We start from the raw sequence: 17,175 nt of genomic DNA on the forward strand, positions 1-17,175 counted from the left end.
ACTATTTTGATCTTAATTTTATTTCTTTTATGTCCCTTCACTAAAGTAACACCTATTCTTACCTGTGTTCACCTTTAGCCTCCTATCCCAGATCCCAACAACATGAGAGACTTTGTCAGTTATCCACCTGCTGGTAATGAAAGACTCCATTGTACCATGAAGCGAACAGAAGATGACCCAGAAGTAGGGGGCCCATGTTACACACTCTACTTGGAATATCTTGGTGGATTAGTACCCATTCTGAAAGGACGTCGTATTAGCAAGCTTCGACCAGAATTTGTCATCATGGATCCAAAAACAGATGGCAAAACAGGTGGGATGTCTTTTTTGGGGGGAGGAAACAGGAAATGCTATTTTAATATAGGGTCATAGGAAATTACTCTATTCAGAAACATTAATCTAAAAGTATTTATTTATGAAAGTTAAGTTCTTGGTGGATAAAGACAAAAAAAATTCCTAAAGCTAGAACATAAATCTCATTTTCCCTTCCCAGGCCTATGAATCTCAACTTTAAAAAAAAAAAAAATTTATAGCACCAAAATGTAATACATAGTCTCTGACCAAGAATTTCTGACCAAAATTGAATTTGATATATGCTGCTTTTCATTAGGTTTACATTTTCACATTTTTTCTTGAGTATATATTAATTATTGTACCTATTCATCATTGCCTTTGATAGCCTCTATCAAAACTATTCTACTCTAGAAATATTGCTAAGGTTTGGCTAGATTGAATTAATATCATTTTCTTCATAAGCTTGACTTTCAGATTCTTTGTACACTATAATTTTGAAAGTTCAATTGGAGAATATTTTTAAAATTAATCATTCTTTAATCATTCAGTTGCAATAACTCTTCATGACTCCATGTACCATATTGTCCATGTGGTTTTCTTGGCAAGGACACTGGAGTGGTTTGCCATTTCCTTCTCTAGTGGATTAAGGCAAGCAGGTGAAATGACATGCCTAGGGTCACACAGCTGAAGTTAAATTTGAACTTTGGCCGAAATGACTCCAAGGCTCAACGCTCTATCCACTGAGCCATTTGGCTGCCTTTAAATTTATTATCAATATGAAATTCCTCAGCTCTGCTAATTTGGTTCAAACTTGGGTAGACTTTTGTTTTAAGATTTTTTGAAACGTAGTTAGTCTTTTTTTTTTATTTTTTTTATTGAAGATATTATTTGAGTTTTACAATTTTCCCCCCAATCGTACTTCCCTCCCCCCACCCCACTCCTCACGGGAAGCATTCTGTCAGTCTTTACTTTGTTTCCATGTTGTGCATTGATCCAAATTGAGTGTGATGAGAGAGAAATCATATCCTTAAGGAAGAGACAAGAAGTCTAAGAGGTAACGAGATCAGACAATAAGATATCTGTTTTTTGTTTTTTTTTTCAAAATTAAAGGGAATAGTCCTTGAACTTTGTTCAAATTCCACAGCTCTCTATCTGGATACAGATGGCACGCTCCATCACAGATAGCCCAAAATTGTTCCCGATTGTTGCACTGATGGAATGAGCGAGTCCTTCAGGGTTGAACATCACCCCATGTTGCTGTTAGGGTGTACAGTGTTTTTCTGGTTCTGCTCATATCACTCAGCATCAATTCATGCAAATCTCTCCAGCCTTACCTGAAATCCTGTCCCTCCTGGTTTCTAAAATATACAGAGAACTGAGTCATATTTTTAAAACAAAAAGCCATTCCTGAAATGCAGTTAGTCTTAAGGAATGTCGTTAGATACCTGGTGGCTTTTGCAGTTGCATGAATTTTCTCATTTAGGAAGCCTACAGTGTTGTACAATAATAAAAATGGTAATATTATTTTGTATTTGAAATTCAAAACCAAGTCTATCTTCAGATATCTGTCTTCTGAAATCAGAACCCGAAAATTCTTGCTTAGCTTTAATGTTTCTTTTTTTTCTTTTTACATAAGATTTTTTTTTCTAAATTGAAGCTAATAGACTTTGATCTTTGTTCAGACTACACAATTCTTTCTCTGGATACAGATGGTATTCTCCATCATAGATAACCCAAAATTGTCCCTGGTTTTTGCACTGATGGAATGAGCAAGTCCATCAAGGTTGATCACCACCCCTATGTTGCTATTAGGGTATACAATGTTTTTCTGATTTTGCTCATCTCACTCAGCATCAGTTCATGCAGATCCCTCCAGGCTTCCCTGAATTCCCTTCCCTCCTGGTTTCTAATAGAACAATAGTGTTCCATGACATACATGTATCACAGTTTGTTAAGCTATTCCCCAATTGAAGGACATTCACTTAATTTCCAGTTCTTTGCCACACAAACAGGGCTGTTATGAATATTTTTGTACAAATTTTAATATTTCTATGGAAATATTATAATGTGGATAAAATTCTTACTTTATAAGATGTAAATATCATACACCAGTTTAGAGAAGGAAACTGATTCCCTTCTATCTGACTGGTTACTATTTCCTGGTCTCTCTGGCTGGATTATCATCCATGTCTCATCTCTTGTGTGTAAGTTTAGAGCTTTTCTTCTCTCTCAGCCTCTTCCTTCTTGGTGACTTCCTCAGTTTACATGTGTTTGGTTTTCATTTTTATTCATCCAGATCTATTTCTTCAGCTCCAGTTGTCCAACTGGATATTTCAAACTCAGTAAATGTTTAGAGCAGCACCATCCATCCAGTCTCCCAGGTTTGCATCCTTAAAACTCATTCTTGCCTCTCCCCTCTTCCTTACTCCTCATATCCTGTCACTTGCCAGCAAGATCTTTCATATTCATCTCCTCATTTTTATTTACATGGCTACCATGCTTTTTCTTTACCCTTTATCCATTTTTTTTGACTGGAACACAGAAGGAATAGGAATTCCTGAGCCTCTTACCTTTTCTAGTAGGGTTCTGATACAGTTTTAATTCTGGTATGAATCATTTGACCCTGGGAAAAATATTATAAACATATTTTCAACACATCTCTGTTGAATTCTCCTTGTGCTTGTTTTGGAAAGTGATATCTTTAGTTATTCTCTTGATAGAGAATTGCTGTGACTAATCATTTTATATTTCTTTAACTCTGGAATTCATTTTCCGTCTCAATTTGTCAGCACCTCATTTATAATTTAGCAGTCATGTATAGCTTCTTTTTCCTATATTCCTCATCTCTTACTCTTCTCTTACCAACTAGTAAGATGGGAAGAATATTTTCCTTTGAATTTGTGAGCTAGATTACTGCTCTCAAATAAATCTTTTTTTATAAATTTTTTTATTGTTTTTTGAATTTTAAAATTTTCCCCTCAAACTTGCTTCCCTTCCACAGAAGATAGTCTGATAGTCTTTACATTCCATGCTATATATTGATCAAAATTGAATGTATTGAGAGAAATCATATCCTTAAGGAAAAAATAAAATATAAGAGAGAGCAAAAATACATAATAGGATATCTTTTTTTAAAAAATAAATAGTCTTTGGTCTTTGTTTAAATTCCACAGTTTTCTTTGGATACAGATCGTATTCCCCATCACAGATACCCTAAAATTGTCCCTGATTGTTGCAGTGATGAAATGAGCAAGTCCATTAAGATTGATCAACAACCCCATGTTATTGTTAACTGAAATAAATCTTAATACAGAAATTGTAGTGATACAAATGTAAGTTTTATTATGCTTGTACACAGGTTCAGGATTCAGAAAAATAACACTGATCAAAGATTAGGATTTTTTAGGAAGTTTTTTTTTTGATAATTACATTTGGAGAAAGTTGAGGTTCTCAAATGAGGCAAACCTTGACATTATTTTTGGCTTCTTTTCTGAGAAAAGTTTGAGAAATTAAGTTAATTTTAACATGTAATAATAAGATGATTTCAGCCAGCTCATTAATATCTGAACTAGGAGAAATAGCCCTAAAACACCTCTCCCCTATAATATATAAATGAATAAAGGAAATTTGAAAATTCTTATAACTACCTCATCTGTCCCGAGTCTTCATTCTTTTTCCTTAGTTGAAGACTTCTCATATTGTTCTGTTTCTCCTCCTCTTCCTGCTTTTCATGTTCTTCTGCACTAGTACTAGTACTAGTATATTTCCCTAGTTTTTTTCTTTTAGTTCTCATCTTTTTCTTTTGGTTGAAGTCTTTTCCTTTTTCTTCATTTTCTGCTAAATTCTTCCAAATTTTTCTTCCCCATATTTAGTCTCTGCCCTTCAAAATGTCTTCCTAAGTATTTCCACAATTCCTTTTGCTTTACACCTCCTTATAATCCTTTTATTCCTTCACCCATGGAAATTGGATTGTGTACTTAATACTTACAAGTTAAATTTTTGCTTGTCTGCTGAGAATATCTAAAACTTAAATGAATTCTGATTCAATGACCAATTTGAATTGAGCAGTGTTTCAGCCTTTCAAAAGTGAGATAACAAATTGTGAATCTGAATGCTTCTTTGAATTTTTAAGGGAAAGAAAATCTGAATTAAACTGGGTTACTCCAAAGATTTTTAGTCTTAGCAATTACCCTTTAGCAATTCAGTGACCAAGGACAATCCTGTTAGGGACAATGCCATCCACATCTGGAGAAAAAAATACAGTTTAAATGAAGAGCAAAGTACTCTATTTTTTCCCTAGTTCTAATTGTTGTTTCACATCATAACTAATAAGAAAATCTGTAAAACACAATTGTACATGTACAACTTTTACCAGATTGCACTGCCGTGGAAAAGGAGGGAGGGAAGAGAAGGTGGTAGAAAGAAGTGGAACTCATAAATTTGCAAATAGATGAATGCTGAAAACTAACTTTGCATGTAATTGGAAAAATAAAATAAAATTTCAATAAAAAAAAATCCTTTCCCCACACTTTTTATCAATTTTTTTGAGCTGAGGAGGGAGGCTTTAAATTCAGATATCCTAATAAACCTAAACTTATCAGTCATTTGCATCTTTTGTGAATACTTTAATCTTAATTGTGTTATCTTCTCCTAAGGCTGATATCTAATATTATTGTCTTTGGAATAATAGTTTAATTGGCAGGGAGGACTTTAGAGGATGACAAACCTGAGTGAGCTGCAAAAAAAAATGAAATGGTGGTGGGAAGAGTACCAAAAACAATTTAAAAACTGTGGTTTTGCTAAGGACTTCTTCCACTAAAAATAATCTTGTCCCACTGCCTTTGCCTCACTAGTATTTTATCTAGATCAAGGATAGCCAGCTGGCAAGGTGATTTGAATTTGGCTAGTCAGAGTAACCTTAGAGAACCTGTTCTAGATCTGTTTAAACATTCTGTCCAAATATCCCCCTACAAAGAGGACCTTTCCACTCATACAGATGGAACCTACAGCTTCACTCTCAATCAAGTAGTTTAATTGTTCTTTTCATAATTATGCTATAAAGAACATCCTTCCTCAGCTCCTTGATAATCCCTAAATTTAAACTTTTTTTCCCCTTTTCATCTCTTGTATGCTTAGAACACAACCAAACTTCCCACAATATTTAACAAGAGAGCAAGCTCTCTGGGGGGGGAAGCCCTGGAGGCTCTATTGGTCCTAGAATTAGTGTAAATTGCAGAAAAGCATCTGTGACTCAATTGAATATCTCTTAGAATCTTGAGTCACAATGGACAGGTCAGCCCTTTTGATTCCAGCAATTAACAGAATAAAAACTGCCATGCTATTTTGCACATTATATGAAGCATTAAATTGAAATCACCATCCTCTTTCCCCAAAGAATACACCCTTCTCTACATCCAGCCTTAGTAAATGAAAGTACATACACTAAGGAAATAATCTGTTGGACGCTTTATCAATTTTTTTGAAATGTGTGAGCATAATGTTACCATAATATTACTTATTCTTCTATCTTTCCAGATGAAATGTATGGAAACAGTTGGATTTCTACCATGCTTGACAGCTGCAACTGTTCAGACTCCAGTGATATTGAGTTGAGTGATGATTGGGCTGCCAAGAAATCTCCCAAAATCTCTAGGGCTAGCAAATCACCTAAACTCCCCAGGTAATCTCAGCTATTTGTAAGATTTTGTGTGTGTTCCTATATGAGTATCTTTGTATGTACATTCACATATATTCTAACATCATTACTGACATTGTAATGGTCACAGCAGTTACAATAAAGAGTGAACAAAAGCTGGGATAAGGAAAGATTTTTATAGAAGGATTCTACCAGGTAAAATCGGAGTTTTGGGGGGTTTTTCCCCTTGTACAGAGTTTTGGGGGGGTTTTCCCCTTGTACAGAAAAGTTACTAAAAAACTAGAAAACCTATCTAGACCTTGAAACTCTTCTCTGTAGTTACTTCTGATAATTAAATAAAGAAATATTCCTCTGATTCACTTTTTCTATCTCAAATTAGAAACAAGGACTGATCATAATTTGTTCAAAGTTAGAGAGAATATCTAGATGAAATGTCTGTAATCCTTTAATTGAAAGAAATATAGTTAAAAGAAAAATGTTTAGTGGCTGCTGACTCCCTAAGGAATTGTCTTAAAGACTGTCAAAGCTTGTGGTAATGAGTATAGTTAGTAAAAAAGAAGAAAGCAATGGAAGGTGGGAGACCTAGACTTTAGATTCAACTCTGCTATTAAGTAGCTGTGTGGTTATAAGCAACATGTCTCTGAGTCGTAGTTTTCTCATCTGTTGAAATGAAAAGGTTGCATGCTCAAATGCTCTGACATCCTCAGTATGGTGCTTGTTCTCATAATTTAGGTCTTTAACACCTCAATAACCCATTTGTCCCACCTAAAAGGGACACCTTTTTTGTAAGCCTTCATTATCTTGTTTTATAGGCTCCTGATCACATGATGGAATAGGTAAATTGCTAGAATTTTGCGTCAGAAGATTAGGATTCAAAGCCTTACGCAGAAATACTCTAGCTCTATATGGTCATGGTGAAATTACTTAGCCTCTTGAAACCTCAGTTTTTCCATCTGTAAAAAGGGGATAATATTATTGGCACTTAGGACTGTTATAAGGAAAGCTTTTGCTTTTTTTTAAGGTGTTATGTGTTGAATTGTCCAATAGCTACCCAGCAATTAACCCCCCTCCTATTACATTTTGTAACTTTTGTAAACTTTATATCATTTTTTTTTAGAGAAAGATTCACATATTAAATGCTATTATCTTCATGTTTTAAAGAAGACACTGGATCCTCAGGGATTTGCTCAAGTGCCTTCAGATAGAATAACTTTAGGCTCATTGCTTAAAATATTGCCAGAAGTAAATATCATTAATTCAAGTCTGTTCAATTAAGAATGTTGCATAAAGTAACAGTGTAACAATGAAGGACATAAATGTTGGTTTGGTTTATTTTTTTTCTATACTAATGAAAATAAATGCCTCCTTCTTCATCGTCTTCAGTTCTGTTTTTGTGTGGTATTCCCACAGAGGCCTCATGCATGCCCTGATATACACGTGCATGTTCTAGATCTATACATTCTGAACTGATCATGTGACCAAAAGTGAAAACTTGTTTTTCCTCTAATGTTCATCAGCAACTGTAATGTGTAGACACTCCCATGCCAAATGAGATGATGATAATAATAGTAGCTAATATTTACAGCATGCTGAATACAAGCCTAATGCTGTGCCTTTAGAATTAATATCTTATTTGATCCTCACAATAGCCCTGGGGGAAAGGAATGTAATTATTATCTCCATTTTACAAGTGAGGAAACTAATGCAAATAAAGTTAAGTGACTTGCTCAGGATCACATAGCTAGTAGATGTCTGGGGTTGGATTTTAACTTGGGTCTCCCCAGGCCCAGTGCTGTACCATTCTGGAAGGAATTGTAGATGTTATATATTTGCCTTTTTTTTTAAAGGTTTTTTCAAGGCAATGGGGTTAAGTGGCTTGCCCAAGGCCACACGGCTAGGTATTAAGTGTCTGAGATTGGATTTGAACCCGGGTATTCCTGACTCCAGGGCCGGTGCTGTATCCACTTCGACACCTAGCCACCCAGATGTTATATATTTGGAAAAATTCAGTCATTTTCCTTTTTTACTCATAAAGCAAAGGAGATAGGATACTATGCCACTGACAAATTTTGTTAAATTGAGAACCTAGCCTTTCGGGCTGTCCATAAATGAAAAGAAAAAAAAGATTTTTTAACATCACAATTTGTAGCTTTGAGATAAGTATTTGATAAATGATTGTGTTATTTAATTATTTCTAGCTGTAATATCTAATTACATTTAACCCTGTTTTCTGACAGAATCAACATTGAAGCCCGGAAATCTCCAAAGTTATCCCGAGCTGCTCAAGAGATATCCAGGTCCCCAAGGTTACCAATTAGGAAACCTTCAATCGGCTCACCAAGTTTAACTCGGAGAGAGTTTCCATTAGAAGATATCACTCTGGTAGTGTATGCCTTCCAGGCTCACACTGTTCTTTTGTATCCATATCACCTACCAGCTTTTGACCCATTTGACATACTTCTTTTAGTTTGCTTTTGTTTTACTTGATGACTGCTGGTGGGTTGAAAAGAGGTCTTTTATGGACATTACAACTTCAGTAAGTCAGAAATGATCAATTAAAGAGTGGGATATTCTCTTTCCTCTAGTCCTTTCATTTCCAGGTTGGAAATGCAAGGGTGGTGCAAGGAACATAGTGATGTTAAATGTTCTTTTGAGTTAGAAGATAATAATCAAATCTATCTAACAGTTACAGAAGTAGACTGGCCCTTCACCTGCAGTTAATAAGTTAGAAGTAAGACTATTATTAACAATATAATATTTGTGTTGTGGTATTTAATAACAATGTGGACTCACTAATGAAGATTTATTATGTAATAGTAGAACTAAGCAGTTTTCAATGGGGAAGTAAGCTCCAAAATCAGAATACATTTCCTGGCTGGTTTTCAGATAGAGCTTTGGTGACCGACTAAGGGAAAAGTGGAAAAAAGCAACATAACACACTAGGGAGCCCCAAAATGGAGAAGCTTATAAGAAGAAAGCATATTGGAGGGACACATTTGTCTTCTAGAGAACATATTTGTTCTGAGAAGTACTTGGCTTTTAAAATTGATAATAGTATTCAATGCTCCTGGAAAATCATAAATTAATAAATCAGTTTGTGATTCTTCTTTTCTTTTCTTCACAGCACAACTACCTTGCTCAGGTTACATCTAATATCTGGGGAACCAAATTTAAGATTGTAGGTTTGGCTCCTTTCCTGCCAACTAACCTTGGTGCAGGTAAAAATTTATTCAGTGTTTTCTGTCTGTTAACCTACACATTTGTTTTAAATGGAAAATGAACTGCTTGCCTTCAATTGAGTTAGTGGCACAATAGATAGAAAATTGGAACTGGAGTCAAGAAGAGTTGAGTTTAAATCCTAGCTTGAAACAGTTACTGGCCTGTGACCCTGGGCAAGTCCCTTAACTTTTTGCTTCAGTTCCATTTCTTATAAAATGGGGTTAATAACAGTATCTACCTCATAGGGCTGTTTTAGAGGATCAGTGAGATTTTATTTGTAAAGGGCTTAGCGGGGGAAGCTAGGTGGCGCTGTGGATAGAGCACCAGACCTGGAGTCAGTTCAAATCCGGCCTCAGACACTTAATAATTACCTAGCTGTGTGGCCTTGGGCAAGCCACTTAACCCCATTGTCTTGTAAAAACCTAAAAACAAACAACAACAACAACAACAAAAATAAATAAATAAAGGGCGCAGCAAATTCCTGGCACAAAGTAGGCATTGTTTAAATGCTTCTCTTAACCTTTTAGATAAAATAGTTTCTCAAAACTCTCATATTATAAAAGAGGATGATTTTAGAAATTGATTTTGGTTATTAGAGTTTTCATTCTTTTGGATATTTGATTATGATTGAAGTAATTGAAACAATGTCCTACTGAAGCTACAAGAAAGTTCTGGATTTGATTTTATTTTTTTTGAACCTTTGCTTTTGCTAGCTCATAGTACCAATATCTCCAGACTTATAAATCAAAAGAAACTCAGTACCAAAGAAAGTGAGAAAGATATGTTGTTACAATAGTAGAAGATTGTGTGGCTAATTAATACTAAATTCCATGGTGGCAGTTCTTAATAAAATATAGTCTTGAACTTGGTAATTAATCTTAAGGACAAATTATATTATCTTTACCTTCTTAATAAAATATAATCTTGAACTTGATAATTAAGAACAAATTATATTATCTTTACCTTAGATATATGGGAAAGACTGAAAACTTACCCAAGGGTGACTGAACAAATTTAGAGATAAAATTTGCTCATCTACTCTGACTCTATTGATTGTTTCATTAAGTATAAATATTTATGCCAAAGGATAGTATTTAGGGCAATTTAATCCTAACTTGCAGCTGGGTGGTACAGTGGATAGAGTGCTAGTACAGAAGATTTGAATTCAAATGTGACCTCAGTCACTTTCTAGCTTTGTGACTCTTGAGCTGCCTCACTTTCTCATCTGTAAAATGAGCTGGAGAAAATAACAATTCCAGTATCTTTGCCACAAAGAGTGGCAAACACAGGGTCTCTCTTGATTTGAAAAGTACTATTGACAAGCATTATCATTCTTATTTTCATTGTCAATCCAGAGTATATAGGTCTTCATTGAAGAATGAATAACATTGACATTATATTACCTATTCAAGGACTCCTCTTTAGTCCTTTGAGCTATTTATAGCTTTTTAAAAAATGTTTTATTGATGTTTTTTGTTTTTAGTTTTTAGATAGTTTAGTTTTAGTTTTTAGTTATTTTCCAGTATCTCCTATAGAACTTTCTCTTTTAACAAAGAAATGTTAAGCAAAATAAATCCTTAAAATACCTTCATTTAATGATGTATATAATAGTTTGTACCCATAATTTTTGATATTATCTTGATTAAGAAAGTGTTTCTAGAAACTATCCAAATTCTTCTGTCATTTTGAAGTTAATATCCTTTACTCTCTTGTGTCATATTTGTTGTTCTTTTGGTACTGCTTTCTTCACTTTCTTTTTTAGTTTTTTTTCAAGGCTATGGGGTTAAGTGGCTTGCCCAAGGCCACACAGCTAGGTAATTATTAAGTGTCTGAGTCCAGATTTGAACCCAAGTACTCCTGACTCCAGGGCCGGTGCTCTATCCACTGCATCACCTAGCTGCCCCTTTTTCTTCACTTCTTAATAGTTTTGTTTAGTGTGATTTTTCAAATCCTCAGTCTATCTTAAGAGAGCTATCTTCCAGCATAATTAAAAGCTAATAGATGACTTCCCTAAAATGGCTGTTTGTCTCTCTCTACATTCATCTCCTATTTTAGGCATTAGTGCCTGTTTATGGACAGTTAAAGGACAGGAAAAAAAGGAGAAAGGAAATAATTTGAAATTATTTTGCCAAATTATGTCAACAAATTTCATAAATAAGATGAAGTAATATTTACAAAAATATAAATACACAGGTTAATTAAGAAATAAAGAATTTTAGACAGGTCAAACTTTTTTTTAAAAAAAGAAATATAGGGGCGGCAGTGGATAAAGCACCGTCCCTGGAGTCAGGAGTACCTGGGTTCAAATGTGGTCTCAGACACTTAATAATTACCTAGCTGTGTGGCCTTGGGCAAGCCACTTAACCCCATTTGCCTTGCAAAAACCTAATAAATAAATAAACAAACAAACAAATAAATAAATAAAATAAAAAGGAAATATAGGTACATTCTTCAACAAAATGCCAGGACAAATGATTTTACAAGTGAATTCTATCAAATGTGCAAAGGAAAATTTGCAAAAAATAGGAAAACCTGTTATCTTATCAGAGTTCTTCTTTGAGACAAATATTATCATGATACCTAAATCAGGGAGCAATAAACTGCAGATCATTATTTCTAATGAATAATAATAATGGGAAAATATTGAATAGAAAATTGAAATTGAAAAAAATTAAAAATATCAGCAAAGTGGCCACAACTGTACACTGTTTCAGGATTGGATTTATGCCAGGAATAGAAGGTTGGTTAGATATTAGAAAATTAACTCATTAATAAACCATATTAATAAGAAAACACTCAGTATAAGTGATTTGCCCAAGGTTACACAGCTAGGTACTTCATAAGTGTCACCATCTAGCTACCCCTATAAAAGACTTTTAACAAAATGTAACATTTATGTTAAAAAAAATATTAGAGTATTCTGGAATGAATAAATGGACTTTTCCTAAATAGAGTAAGTGAAAAATTAGAGGGTTAGGCAAAAGAGATGGTTAAAGGGGATAGCAGAAATAAAATTGAAATTATATAACATCAAAAGGGAAAAGCTTTGTAGCAAATTTCTGAAGTCCAAGATATGTATAGTGTCTAATATAAATATATTAGGTAAGATTCATTTCCCAGTAAGTCAAAAGATAGGAAGAAACAATGTGTAGAAGAAATGCATGTTATGAATTAACATAAAATGTTCCAAGTTACTATTAATAAGAAATTCAGATTATAAAAATTCTAAGATTCCACTTCATCCCCATCAAATAGACAATATAAGTAGAGGAGGGATTTTCTCATAATGATATATATGTATCAGATCTGGGTCTTTGCATTACAAAATGACCTTGCATATTTTTCTGCTGAGCCTAATTTACTTTACACCTACTTAAGGGTCTGAGTGAAATTTCAGTTTCAGATTGATAGTTTGTAGAACATGAATTCAAACACTTCACAGAGTATAAGTAATCAGTCCTGGGGTCATCCAGATAGAAGTTGTCCTTTTCAAAAGAGGGAAGGTCATAGAATTTAGAAAAATCTTGCCACCATCTCATTGCCATTTCTCCACTTCTTCCTACTGCTTCTGGACTGTATCACTGAGAACCATTATGGTGGCTTCAAAATATTATTCATGACACTTACAGTAAAAACCTTTCCCAATTTTGGCTGGTTTGTTGTTGAAGAACATCAGAAAGAATTTCTAGTATCTTCCAATTTAGCTAGTCTGTATAATAACAGTGTACAAAATTCAAAAATACAAACCATACCATATGTAATAAAAAGCAACTATAATATATCATTTCCATAGTTTCTTAAATTTTATTAAACGTCAAAATGCATAATTATATTTTATTTTTGTACATCATTACCAAATCTCCACCTGGTTCTGTACCTTTTGATGTTTTGAGTAATTTTACTAAGTTGTGTTTTAAAAATGTTTCAAAACTATTCTGAACTTGTGATTTTATTGTGAGACTACTGACTAAATAAAAACCAGAACTACAATCGCTAATTTGAATTTACAGATCTAGTTCATTATTGTCTCAAGTCCCATTATGGTTCCATGTCTGAATCAAGAATGGAAATCTTACAGTTCTTTTTTATATGATGGCTTAGCAGCTTTTCTCTCCTTTTATTCCCATGAATTGTCTGACACTTGGAATCTGCTCATAAAGTATATTACTGATAAGTAATTCATATTTTTTCTTCTCTTTAGTAATCTATAAAACCAGCCTGCTGCATCTTCAGCCCAGACAGATGACCATATATCTCCCAGAAGTACGCAAGATTTCCATGGATTATATAAATTTACCTGTCTTCAACCCTAATGTTTTCAGTGAAGATGAGGATGATTTGCCAGGTATACAAAATGTAGTAGTTTCTGTACAGTTTTTTAGGTCTTGTGTGTGGGTATGTATTTGTAATTGTTTGCTACTCTGTTCTCTCACTTATTGAAGACACATTTTCTTTCTTAATAACAGGATACCAAATAGAAGCCCTGTTCATGGATTTTAAAAGATGGAAAATAATACAACTCATTGTTAATTGCTAATGTGCCCAAAAACTTTATCATTTTGTGGAAATCCATAAGATAATCACCCAGCTGTAGCAAGTACATAGGCCATTCTAGTATTTAGTAGGTGTCCCACCATGTCTTTCTTGTCTGCACTAAGAGAAGTTGATATAAGATGAAGATGGATGAGGATGGGGATCATGATAAGGATATTTTACATTTTGGAGGACTTTACCACCCATAATAATAATCATAGCTTATATTTATATAATAATTTATAGTCTACAAATTACTTTCCTTCTAGCAACCATTTAAAGGTAGATACTGCAAGTATTCTTTTTTCTCTCCACTTTACAGATTCAGAGATGAAGTGATTTATTCAGTTGTAGAACTGATTAGGACTAGAAATGGACTTGCAACTTAAATCTCCTGACTCCAAGTCTGCTTTTTCTTCTACTGAACATGTTGCCACCCTAAGCTCTTTCATATCTAGCCATATTAATCTGAAAAAAATTCTTTGAAAGGAAAAATGGTATACACATTTCTTAATTCTAGTGACAATCTTGGTATGAAGACTGCTGATCTGTATCTTCATTTCACTGTTGGGTATTTTTGAGTATTTTTCTAAGCTCCTAGCACTGGGATGGGACATATTCAGATGGAAACTATTTTGCAGCAGGGAGCTGAGTTTTTAACTTTGATCCTGGTGTGTAGATTGGGTTCTTGCCCATGGGTACAGTATTTATCATGTGGAATTAAACCACAACAGGAGGCAGTATGGTGGAGTCAGGACATCTGTGTTCTAGGCCTTTCTTGACTGCTAACCTTGAGAAAGTCACTTTATTTTTCTGGGCTTTCCTTTTTTCATATATAACGTGATGGGTTAGATTAGATGATTTTGAAGGTACCTTCCAGGTAGGAGAATAGGAGACTATTTTGTGGTTTTTATATTTTGGTCAGTATTATTGGCTATGAGGGAGAAACCATTTAGGTAATTTGATAAACTTAAATGCACTAAATTGACAAAAAAATTCACTCGAGGATTCTTAAAATATGAAATTATAGTTTTATTCCTAAAAATATGTGTTTAGTGAATCTACCTATGGGGTCTTATTAATTTCAAATTTAAGCTTTATATGAATAGAGGAAAGATATATAACTTTCTCTCAGGGAAGTAATTCTCTCTAGTGATTTAAAGATTCATTCAAGAATTTTCTTCCACTTAAAGAAGTGTACCTCATTTACTAGATATGTGATCCTGGGCAAGCCAAACTCAATTGTTTGCCTCAGTTTCCTCCTCTGCAAAATGAGCTGGAGAAAGAAAAGGGTGACAAAGAGGCAAACACAACTGAAACAACTAAATAACAACAGCCTAGCTTAATAAGCAAAATTAATCTTTTAAAATCCACATTTCTTTTTTTAATTTTTATTAATTTTGAGTTTTACAATTTTCCCCCCATTCTTGCTTCCCTCCCCTATTCCCCCCAAGGCATTCTGTTAGTCTTTATGTTGTTTCCATGGTATACAGTGATCTCAGTTGAATGTGATGAGAGAAAAATCATATCATTAAGGAAGAAAACTAAAATTTAAGAGATTGCAAAATTATATAATTTTTTTTTCTAAATTGAAGGTAATAGCCTTTGGTCTTTGTTCAAACTCCATGATTCTTTCTCTGGATACAGATGGTATTCTCCATTGCAGATAACCCAAAATTGTCCCTGATTGTTGCACTGATGGAATGAGCGAGTCCATCAAGGTTGATCATCACCCCCATGTTGCTGTTAGGGTGTACAGTGTCTTTCTGGTTCTCATCTCACTCAGCATCAGTTTATGCAAATCCTTCCAGGCTTCCCTGAATTCCCTCCTGGTTTCTAATAGAACAATAGTGTTCCATGACATACATGTATCATAGTTTGTTAAGTCATTCCTAATTGAAGGTCATTCATTTAATTTCCCATTCTTTGCCACCACAAACAAGGTTGCTATGAATATTTTTGTACAAGTGATGTTTTTACCCTTTTTCATCATCTCCTCAGGGTATAGACCCAGTAGTGGTATTGCTGGATCAAAGGGTATGCACATTTTTGTTGCCCTTTGGGTGTAATTCCAGATTGCTCTCCAGAAAGGTTGGATGAGTTCACAGCTCCACCAACAATGTATCAGTGTCCCAGCAAATCCACATTTCTAAAACTGCTGAAGTAGTTATTTTCTTTGTAAAATGATTCACTGTTATTCTTTTAAATAATGCTTCTCAAATAATTTCATTTACAAAAATACAATTTATCCAGTGTTTTCAAGGATTTGCCTACTGTACTAGGCACTGTGCTATGTGCTAGGCATACAAATACATGCAAAAAGAAAAACAATCCCTGTCCTTAAGGAGCTTACATTCTGACAGGGGAAGGCAGTACATAAAGTAAAAAAGTAGGGGAAGAGAAGTACCTACATGGGACATTGTGTCAAAATCTAGAAAGTAAGAAGCAGAATGGGGAAGGAAAGCTGAGCAGCCTGAATCCCTCCACAAAATGGGGAGGGCATTGGAGGAATTCAACAGTGAAAGAAGTGGGGGTGGGGGGTAGTCTGGTGAAAGGCTGTTCCAAGTGAAAAGGCTGTGGGAGAAAATGAGAAGGACTCAGGTGCTGAAGAAAATTCTCCCAAAGTAAACTTTGTGCCTGTAATTTAGTTGATCCTCAATGATAGAATGCTTAGGATTTCAAACAGTGTTGTCAAAGACATTATACTGGCTATTGGGGTAAAGCATGTCTCATACAATGTTTATACCCATAGATTTTATCTATAATAATTAACAGATGAATTATTAAACCAGCATAAATGTTGGCCTTACATTAGTCTTTTATATTGCTTTTCTATATTGTTACTGTGCTATTATAATTTACTAAATGACCCCCAATACAAATGTTTTAGGGTCAGAAAAGGAAGAGGATATGTGACACAAATGATATGCTGTCAGTTCACAAATCCAAAAACTCATTTCAACTACAGTAAGACAGAATTGTAGTGGTACTTAGCTCTAGGCTGGATGTACTTGCTTTTCTGCCTTGAGATAAGAATGGCTTCATTATCCAGTCTTTCATTTGTACAACTAATATGAGACTATCATATGGTAGTAGCTTTTGGCTGAAAATAACTTCTATTTAATGGCTTTGGAGTTGCCTTGTACTTTTCTTGTCAGTCAGCAAGCATTTATTAAGCACCTCCTATGTGCTAGTCTTGATGATAAGGATCCAAAAATAAAAATGGAACAATTCCTGCTCTAAAGGAGCTTACATTCCATTAGGGAAGCTAATTTGGTGTTCCCATTTTGAGATGGCTAGTTAAATTTGATCCTTTGTTCACAAGTGAGGAAATTGTCTAAGGGAGGATATGGGCCCGGTTCATTAGTGGCACCAGAACTGGAACACAGGGCTTCTTACCCTAAATCCAATGATCTTTCAGCTATGTTGTACTGTTCTTCATTCTTCAAGTACTAATTGCCTATTAATATATA

General features: G+C 34.4%; 1 protein-coding gene across 7 annotated transcripts in view; it reads left to right on the forward strand.

Moving 5' to 3' along the window:
* Positions 1–17,175, forward strand: part of TULP4 (TUB like protein 4) — a 228,634-nt gene that overhangs the window by 202,535 nt on the left and 8,924 nt on the right. For all 7 annotated transcript variants that reach the window (XM_074187931.1, XM_074187933.1, XM_074187932.1 and 4 more), the window contains 5 exons: positions 79–313; positions 5,830–5,974; positions 8,188–8,332; positions 9,075–9,168; positions 13,371–13,514. In XM_074187931.1, the coding sequence (XP_074044032.1) occupies positions 79–313; positions 5,830–5,974; positions 8,188–8,332; positions 9,075–9,168; positions 13,371–13,514 (763 nt within the window). The remainder of the gene's footprint in view (positions 1–78; positions 314–5,829; positions 5,975–8,187; positions 8,333–9,074; positions 9,169–13,370; positions 13,515–17,175) is intronic.

The sequence above is a fragment of the Macrotis lagotis genome, chromosome 5, assembly GCF_037893015.1.
Source record: "Macrotis lagotis isolate mMagLag1 chromosome 5, bilby.v1.9.chrom.fasta, whole genome shotgun sequence".
Lineage (NCBI taxonomy): Eukaryota > Metazoa > Chordata > Mammalia > Peramelemorphia > Peramelidae > Macrotis > Macrotis lagotis.